A 10,578-nucleotide genomic window follows, 5' to 3' on the forward strand; every position below is an offset into this window, starting at 1 on the left:
GCATATGATATGTTGTGTGCTACACATGATTATCTTTAGTGTCCTAGATATTATCTTGTTTGTTCAACTTAAGACATATTATTTCATACACACAATAATACCATTTCAAGTGCTTGACTCTTTTATGTAATAAATATATGCCTTTCTGAGAAATACCTGGTATACGACTCATTGAGGTGTGCTAGTGTTGAAGCAAGTCCCATCTTTTTCAGAATGAATCACTTGAGGATTATACATCTTACTTGAAACATTTTTTATGAAAGATTTCCAGACTCAAGATAAATCTGGAAACATAGTTTCCTTTTTCTAAATAATTTCCTATCTTTTATTTCTTTCATATGTACATGCATACCTATATTTACTTTTCAGAACCCAATGTTTTTGGCTTTAATATCTATGGCACGCCAAATTCACAAAAATGAGCTAAACATAGTTTCACAGTTGATAAACTAGGTTTATCGACTGTAAACTATAGTTTACGAACTGTAAACTATAGTTAACGATAGTTTTCATCCGTAAAACTATATTTAACGGTTGTAAACTATAGTTTACAAATGCTAATCCAAGTTTATCCGTCTTTAAATAAACGTTAACAATAGATTTTGCTGATAAATACAGATTCACATTTGTAAACTATAATTTACATTCGTTAACTATAGTTCACAATTGTTAATCCTAGTTTCACAAATTGTGATACTATATTTATCAGACTTGTAAACCGTAGTTTACAATCGTGAAACCATATTTATCAGATAAATTATGTTTTGCAATTGCTAATGATTGTTTTCATTGTTAATTATAGTTTACGCTTGTGAAACATAGATTATCTGTTAACTATGGTTTACAGATGTGAAATATAGATTAACGTTGTTAACTATAGTTTACGGTCCGTAAACTATAGTTTACAGTCGATAAACCTAGTTTATCAACTGTGAAACTATGTTTAGCTCATTTTTGTGAATTTGGCGTGCCATAAATATCTTTATCAAATGAAAGCCATTTCATCATAAATGATGTGCATATGAATCTTGATAAATATAGTACATCTATTTTAACAGCTGGGAATTCTCTGGTAGAAATGAAAATGGAATGTAAATATAAGAAATAAATTTCATGTTTCAAAATAAATGTATGAATTCTGAAGCAATGCTTCATGCCAGCATACTTTTCGTGAAGTGCTAACATGCTTCATGAAGTATATGCAGGGGTAAAGTGTCATAATTCATACCCTAAAGTATATTTCCAAACTGTAATCACCTGGGTGTCCCAGTTAGGTATACCGTCCAATGTCATGAGAAAAATTATGTAATGTCAGCAACTTTTTTTTTTAACACCTGCATGTTATGGCACAGTCCAGTATTAGAACGATACATGACTAAATATACCACTATAGTAGTGTGTATGAACATGTAGAAAACAAGAACCCGAGTATCAATATGCTCTGTGGAGAGAGAAGTCCTATTGGGACAGTTAAAGCTTGCAACCCAATATCTCCTGTGTAGACACGGCACTTGCTCCAGGGACTGTACATAAGCATGTTAATGCGTCATAAAGAAACAAAAACAATTCAAAAATAGATTTTATTGAACACAATCAGTTGTACATAGTACATTTGACTGAAGAGCATTCACCAACAAAGCAAATGTGAAAAATAAAGAAAAATAATTGACAATCTGTACAAATCATGATACAGATATTTTTCAAAAAATTACAGAAAGCTAGAAAGAGGCACATGGGTCACAATGCTCAACTAAGTCATCTTTTGAATCTTGTGAATGTTGGACCCTACATTATTACCCAACACTTAAATTAGTCAAGTGTTTACAACTGGAAAACTGTATATTTCATAAGTGTGTGTGCATATCAATAACAAATGATAATCTTTTTGATTTTTTTAATACTCTTTCAAATACTTTTATGTGCACATCTTTGCATTCCTATTATTTTCCCACCATGGTGGAAAGGGACATGGTTGAAAAACCTCAATTTAAAGTACACTAGAATATTTGCATGTTACAGTAATGTTGTTGAGATTAAGGTAGAATACATGTATATCTTAACAGTTTTTCCCCTGTATTGCTTTCATATAAACCATTTGCCCCCAGTAATTGTGTTTATTTCTGGACCAAGAAGACAGATGAGCAGAATTGAGTCTACATTACAATTTAACACAGTAAAATCCTGTTAACCTTTGTGCTTCTATTGACTGTAAACGCTGTTCCCAGAATGCAACAGTTTGTTGAAACTCAATTCTACACTACACCAGAACGTTATTACATAAGTATGTCCTCTCTGGTCCTGTGGTTCTATAGTAAATTTTCAAATGATCTCACTCTATTTTTACCTATTTTATTTATTTCCCCTTTATGAATGGATGTGACCTATATCATTTCAACAAACTACTGTACCCTAATTTGCCAGAGGAAGATTGTGATAAGTTTATTTAAAAAATGTTTCAGTGGTTCTAGAAAAAAAATCGGAAGATGACACACGGATGCCAGAAAAACTTCGATTACAAAAAATTAAGTTGAGTTGCTAACTCGTGTCAGCCAGAACATAAGTCGTAACAAAACTTCATACAGTGTTTCAATGTAAACATCATGAAATAACACCTTTGATACAGTAAGTATATATATATATATTTGGATAACAGTAAGAAGATACTTTTTCTAAAAGTCAACTACTGGGATACTTTACTTTCTATTTGGTCTGCTATGATTACAGTATAAGAATGACAACAACTTAAACATAGACAACAATGGGCAATGCTAAGGTCAACATATTTAATCTCCTTAATATTCCCTCCAAAAGCACTTTACTTTGTACATTGTCATTTTTGATAATTAACTACTAGTTCAATACTTGTACAACAGATTCAGGGATTTTTATTAAAGAAAAGCCCAAAACTTGTTGCACAAGTGTTCAGAGAAAAGCAATTGTGACACAATATATACATCAAACATACCTTAGGTGTCAACACGAAGAAAATTTGGTTTGCAAAAATGAAATTATAGCTAGATCTTTAAAAAGTACATTTCATAAAATGTATAATTTGGAGAGAAAAAACTTGCAATGAAATTGAATAGTACAACAAATAACTGCAGAATTTGTATAAATTTTTTGAAAATGATGTAAGGAGTGTTGTATGAAAACTGCTACCCAGATTTGTCTCCACTTGATAGAAACTCATGATCTTGTGATTATATTTTATTTAAAATTTAAACCAATGATTTTGTAACATAATAAAAATAACTGGTAAATGTTCTTTCCTTGATCATCAATGGCAATTCAGCTGTAACTCACATGTGGGAAAACTGACAAAAGATCCCTTTTCCTTCAATATTTTAACATATGACAAGATATCATCTTAAACAAGAACATCCTATATAATGTATTATGTTCATATTATTTGGACTAGGATGTAGATGTACATTCCTGGAAGCATTATCAACTGCATGTAGGCATTTTCAAAAGTATTGGCAATACTCAAGATTTAATGTGGGTAATGGTACACACAAGAACAGTTTAAAACTTGATAGTCTAGTTGAATGAAAAAATTGTGTGCAACCTTTATGTAACTGCAGCAACGGAAATTTTCTTGTTCCTTGTCTCCAGAAAAATTTCACAGCTATAAACAAATATCTAAATTGAATACAAGGGATGTAACTCCATAAATTTAATAAGAATTGAAAAATATTTAAATGGATCATAAATTTGTCATAATTTTTTCCATGTCATAGCTAATTAGTATAAAAATTAAACAAAAATAATAAAATTTTGGCCCTTGTTTGCTCTCCATCCTGTTAAAACTGTGTCATTGTCAAAAAGCTTATACATGTAATTTGAAATCTGGGACACAATACAAGCTTTTAAATGCAGCTTTTGCTCAAGGGTAAACATTGTTATTGAGACAAAATTAAGTATGGTGGAAAAGAATTGCATCCCTTGTGTAAGTGAAATTTCTCATAATTTGTTTTATAGTCTTGAATCTTGACTTCATATGTATATTCAAAGTCTATCAATCAAAAAGAATATTCTGTAATAGAGTTTAACTCTTTTTTATTCTTGGACTATTGGTGTGTAACACCAAAATAAAATGAACCACGATCAAATGATGTCAAACTTAACCATATACACCGTCTTCTTGCTTATCAGATGGTGAATTTTAAGGAAACGTTTGAATGGAACAAATTCTTTACCCATGACATTCACAAAACGTCAGAGGAAAATATCCAGGAAACACATACAACCCTTATACTGAACATCAATTCATGTCTTCCCACTATTGCCATATATACATGTATCAATATCAAAACTACATTACATATAAATGATGAGGTTTAGTTATAACAGCAATATTTCTGACAATTTGCTTGTTCTTATCTATAACAATACCTACACATATTAACAATTTAGCACCATGTGCTCATCACTTACATATAATGTGCTTATTTTACAATATAATAAACCTTGTGCCACTATGGTTATAACAATAATTGGTTTGCACAAACTTTTCACTCCGTTGTTGACTGTCAAATTCAAACATTCTCAATTCGCTGTCAATACACTTTCTTTGAACTGTGTTACAGTCACTAAGTGTATTCTGTAAACTCTATATTACACTTAAAACAGTTATATGAATCAAAATGAAGAAAACACATGCTGCAGAAAAACAAGCTGAGCCTTAAGATGGCAGTGGAACACCCAAGGCAGCACTTCAATCTGTCACTTCAATCTGTCTTCTTCTCCGCCTCAGACTTCTCTGTGATTTCATCCTCGGTGTCTGTGTACTCATGTGGAACCTCTCCTGGCTTTAACAACTGGCCAATGTAATCATATTTTTCTACAAAAATATATATATATAATTTCTTGAGTATTCCTTGGTTTTCGTTAAAGTTCAAGCAGGATATTACACATGCTCCATAAATGAATCATGGAGTATACCCAAGGTGTCAATTAATTAGAGTTCCTCAATATGCAAGGTCATGGGAGGCTAATTAACAGCACAACTTGTTGTTTATTTAACAAATTCAATGCTCTGTACAACAATATCCTAATTGTTGAAGGTGTACATGAGAGTCAAATGACTTTAAGTTCTGCAGGGTAAATCTTGAAAATTTACCACCTAGTATACAATTATGTTTAACAGAGTGGAAAATTAGCTGGACTTTGTCGTAAACCAGGTATATATTGAGTTTGGACGGGAAAAATACTTCCATATAACAGGAATATATTCCAGATTATCATGTCTGAGAGGTCCATAGTTTCTTAATTATTTATATAGTCAACACAGTCAGGACCAGTGGCTTACTTTAACATATTTCCAGGGTATTCAACAAGAGGCTCACAGGCCTTATCGGTCACCTGAGTATTAGTGAAAAAGTATCACTACTCCAAAGGGCTATGAAATCTAGAATATTTTTTTTACTGTTCTGAATATCTATTGCTAAATTCTAATGTTCAGCAACAGTATAAAACAAGAAGTGTAAAATTACCATTTTTTGTACACCCTGTTCTGCTATTCCTATGTATGCATTTAGATTCTATACAGTATCAGTAAACTTACAGATAAATACAGTATACTAAGTTTGGCCCCACCCTGGGGTCAGAACCCCTACCCCGGGGATCATCAAATTTACAATTTTGGTAAAGGACTACCTGATCTTTCTAAATATCCATTTAGTTTCAATTTAGTATCAATAACACTAAAGAAGATGTTATTTAAGTGTTTTACATATAAACACTATATAGTGAATTTGGCCCTGCCCTGAGGTCAAAACCCCTACCCCGGGGATCATGAAATTTACAATTTTGGTGAAGGCTTTCCTGTTCTACATCACTAGGCATTTAGTTTTTCTGACACATGTGCGGTTGTAGAGAAGAAGATTTTTGAAAATTTGTCAATTTTGGACAGTTTTTGCCCCACCCCCAAGGCCCCAGGGGAGCAGGAATCCTGAAATTTACAATTTATGTCCCCCTTGTCCCACGGATGCTTCATACCAAATTTGAAAAGAATTGGAATGATAGTTATCAAGAAGAAATTAAAAATGCCTATTGTTCACACATTTAATAACTGACCATTTTGGCTCCACCATGATACCAAAATCCCTACCCCTGGGATCATTAAATTCACAATTTTGGTAAAGGACTACCTGTTTTTTCTAAATATCCATTTAGATTCTATTTATTATCAATAACACTAAAGAAGATGTTATTTAAGTGTTTTATACATAAACACTATATACCAAGTTTGGCCCCAGCCTGGGGTCAGAACCCCTACCCCGGGGACCATGAAAGTTACAATTTTGGTAGAGGTCTGCCGCCTTCCTGCTCTACATCACTATGCATTTAGTTTTTCTTACACGTGTGCGGTTGTATAGAAGAAGATTTTTGAAAATTGGTCAATTTTGGGCAGTTTTGCCCCGCCCCTAAGGTGCCAGGGTTGCTATCCCCCTTGTCCTAAATATGTTTCATGCCAAATATGAAAAGAATTGGACTGGTAGTTATCAAGAAGAAGTTAAAAATGTTCCAATTGTTAACGCATTGCAATAGGTCACCTGAGTTTACTCAGGTGACCTAACAAATCTATATTAGAGATACTGAAAGTTACCTATATCAACAAAAGTGTATATTCCTTGACAACATTAATGACACTATAGTATTGAATATTGTATTTCATATTATGTGTACTTTTCATTAAAAGATTAATATGTTACCCGTAAACTGCATTTCCCATTCCCGAACACTTTCCATTTGCATGCTGGTTAGGTCAGAAAGGTCATCATATTCATCTTTTAAGACATCCTCTGTTAAGGAGAATGTTGCCAATCCTCTGGAAGCATCACGTCCAGCAAAAACTCCATAGGGAGAACCTGTAAATAATTTCATATCAGTGTTACCTGTAAATTTATAAATTGATACATATGTTAACAGGAGGCCCATGGACCACATCGCTCACCTTGGCCCATATCTGAAGATTTTCCATATATATTTGCATGTAAAACTTTGGTCCCTATTGTGGCCCTAACCTACCTGCAAGGACCATGATTTTTTACAAACTTGAATCTGTACTATGTCAGGAAGCTTTCATGTAAATGTAAACTTCTTTGGCCCAATGGTTCTTGAGAAGATTTTTAAAGATTTTCTCTATATATTAATTAGTATGTAAAACTTTGATCCCCTATTGTGGCCCCAACCTACCCCCCGGGGGCCATGATTTGAACAATCTTTAATCTGCACAATGTCAGGACACTTTCATGTAAATTTCTACTTTCCTGGCACAGTGGTTCTTGAGAAGATTTTTAATGATTTTCCATATATAAATTTGTGTAAAACTTTGATCCCCTAATGTGGTCCCATCCTACCCCGGGGGCCATGATATTAACAAGCTTGAATCTGCACTATGCCAGGAAGCTTTCATGTAAATCTCAGCTCTTCTAGCCCATTGGTTCTTGAGAAGATTTTTAAAGATTTTCCCTATTTATTCCCATGTAAAATTTTGATTCCCTACTGTGGGCCCAACCTACACCCCCCGGGGTGGGGTAGGGGGAAGATTTGAACAAACTTGAATCTGTACTATGTCAGGAAGCTTTCATGTAAATTTCATTTAAAAAAAACTTGAAAGTTCTTCACCCAAGGATGCTTTGTGCCAGGTTTGGTTGAAATTGACCCAGTGGTTCTGGAGAAGATGAAAATGTGAAAAGTTTACGCCGACACTGACGACAGACAACGGACAAATTTTGATCAGAAAAGCTCACTTGAGCCTTTGGCTCAGGTGAGTAAAAAAAAAAAACCCAGAAAATAACAATGTTAACAGAAAACACAAAACAGTTGGGAGAATTTTTTGTATCCAGATATACCTGCAATGTTTTCATGTTTTGCGATTTAGCGATACATGGTAAATATTAACACCCCTATGGGAATGACCACTAAATAGGATAAATTCCTCCTAAATAGAATTGCAGTGCATGAGGCCTTGATCCCCAAGTCAGGTACCAATTCTTTCTGTTGCCTGTTTTTTCACTCATGGTACAGAAATAAAAATATTGCTTATATGTACAAATAGCGTGAGCTCAATCTTCGAAGTGCTTGTATTAATCATGTTTTACTTGATTAAATTAAGTACATGTATGTGATGCAGAATTTTACAATAGATCAATATTTCTTGAGATTTGGTGTAATCTGTTTGATATACATTGCTGTTTGAAAGATTAATCATCAGAATATATTCTTTACACTGGTAAGCAAACAGTTTATCAAAAAGACAATTCCAGTTTGGTGGGTAATTAATTTCAACATGCCTAACCTCAATCAGTCTTTCTTTTTGTTATTGATAGTTTTCTAATTTAAAGTGGCTCATCATGCTCATGGCATAAAAAAATATTCAAATAGATAATATAAATTTGGCCATGCCTATAGTGTCTATGAAAATATTTTGTAATATGAGCCCTCATGTTCAAGTAGTAATGTGTAATGTATTTTTCTGATTAGGATAAAGTTAACATTGTTTTGTAAAAGTCTAAATGAGACTCAGCTAGACTTGTCCATTAGTTTTATTACTGATATCAAAGATAGCATATCTAATCAGATAAATGTTTTAAATACATGACAAGCCAGCTTGCATGAATAAGCAATCCATTTCTAATGTTCACTTTTTTTTTACAATAAAAAAAATGATTCTATTTTGTATGCCCTTCAGAATACTCAAATCCCAATTAAATATGAAGGTAATGGGAAAATTACCCCTTTAACAAAATTTTCCTGGAGAATACACACCTGTATATTCTGGTGCAGTTTGTAAAAATAAATTGAATAGTAACAAATGATACTTTATCTAAATCATAGTGTGAAAATTTGCTTACTGATAAACACCATGAAAAAATACATTCTTATGAATTATAAAAAGAATCCTAGCAGTCATTAAAATATGCATATATGCTTCTCTTAGTTTAAGTAAAGAGAATTATTGGACAAATTTAATGATCTTTAGGAACTTTGAAACATTTGAGGATGGAAATTAATCAGACAAGTATATGTAACAGCAAAATGATATTGATTTAATTACGTCTTAGTACATATAGTTCTGTGGTGCATGCATAAAAATGGCATGCATAAAAATGTCAATATAAGAATCAATAAATCAGTACTTGCAACCTATCAACTTTTTTGTTGTTGTTGCTTTCACAATAGTTTGTAAACTTATCTAGTATTACATGAATAGATAAAATGTGAATCACATGTATACAAGTCAACTTGTTAAAGGCAGGAAGGAAATAAAGAGCTGGGAAAACATGGAATGTTCTATTGCTAAACTGTTTCATTAAAAAATGATATAATTTGTAATGTGTGCACTGAAGTAAGTTTAATTAAGAAATTATAGTGTATATATGTCATTGAAATATATATTGCAACAGATACCATTTATAGTTAAAATGTGCCACTGAATTCAATTTCAGGCAAATTTCTACACATAATGACATTCATTCATATAAAACAAAAACTATATCTCATCAATTTTAATTTGGGCTGTTTACACTTAACCTCTTTAAAACAAGTGCCAAGAACTTTTGATGTGATTTCCCTCAACAATTTGAATCAATTATCAGTCCTTTTACAACAGCCATTTCAAGGGAATTAAATTTAAATTAAAAAAAGAGAATACTTTTGAGGAACAAGACACACATAAAGATATTAGTTTTAATTATTCTGGCAGTAATTTTGTGTGCCTTTTCACTAATAATTGAATAACCGATATGAAATAGACCTACTTTGTCAGCTACATTATGAGAACATGGAACTGTATACAAACTAAGATACCGTTTATTCTAACTTATAAGAAACACTGCAGTAGTGCAGGTATATACCTCTATAATTCCTTATTGTAACTTTGAAAATGTCATTAAATATAGCCCTGAATAAAGTACATTGCTGACGCTGACGTGGTTAAATGAATCACGTTTTTTTTTTTTTTTTTTTTTTTTTTTTTACAGGTCTGCATTCTAGATACTGAACTCATGATAAAAATAAAAACAACGTACCTGGTCCATAAAACCTTTTACCACGGGTTACATCAAACACTTTCCCGTTGACAGCTATCAGAATTCTTCCTTCAGAACCTTTTCCATCAAATTCACGCAGTTGTTCCAAGGTGAAATCTCTCTTTTTCATCTTTGGTAATTCGGGTTTCTTAGGAGGAGGATCACTGCTCCCCTTTCCTTTAATTATCTTATACAATAAAACCACACAAATACAAAGTAATCCAACATTTAGTGGACTACCAAAGAGTTCAGACATAATACTTGAAATAAAGCCAGTGTCGCTATTGCTACTTGCATCCGCCATTGTTAACAGGAAATGAAGTAAGTGTCAGAAAAAGCAAAAATTGAACGAAATTCTGTTTGAAAACGGACATTATCTATAAGATTTATACTTCCAATCAAATCAATTATACATGTATGTTTATGTTGAAATATTTTACAAATCAATATATACAATTTCAAAAGAAAACTTACAATAATTAAACATTATCATTATCATTTTTATCACTGAAAGATTTTATTCGGAACTTTAGATTTTATC

At 32.4% G+C, this 10,578-nt stretch overlaps 1 protein-coding gene across 1 annotated transcript; it reads right to left on the reverse strand.

The window, feature by feature from the left end:
- Nucleotides 1-1,566: 1,566 nt before the first annotated feature.
- On the reverse strand, nucleotides 1,567-10,376 carry LOC130052291 (membrane-associated progesterone receptor component 1-like). Its single transcript, XM_056156767.1, has 3 exons — nucleotides 10,038-10,376; nucleotides 6,717-6,872; nucleotides 1,567-4,843 (listed from the first exon to the last, which is right to left on the reverse strand). The coding sequence occupies exons 1-3, from the start codon at nucleotides 10,339-10,341 to the stop codon at nucleotides 4,731-4,733; spliced, it is 573 nt and encodes a 190-aa protein (XP_056012742.1). The 5' UTR covers nucleotides 10,342-10,376; the 3' UTR covers nucleotides 1,567-4,730.
- Nucleotides 10,377-10,578: the final 202 nt, after the last annotated feature.

Source organism: Ostrea edulis, chromosome 2 (assembly GCF_947568905.1).
Source record: "Ostrea edulis chromosome 2, xbOstEdul1.1, whole genome shotgun sequence".
NCBI lineage: Eukaryota > Metazoa > Mollusca > Bivalvia > Ostreida > Ostreidae > Ostrea > Ostrea edulis.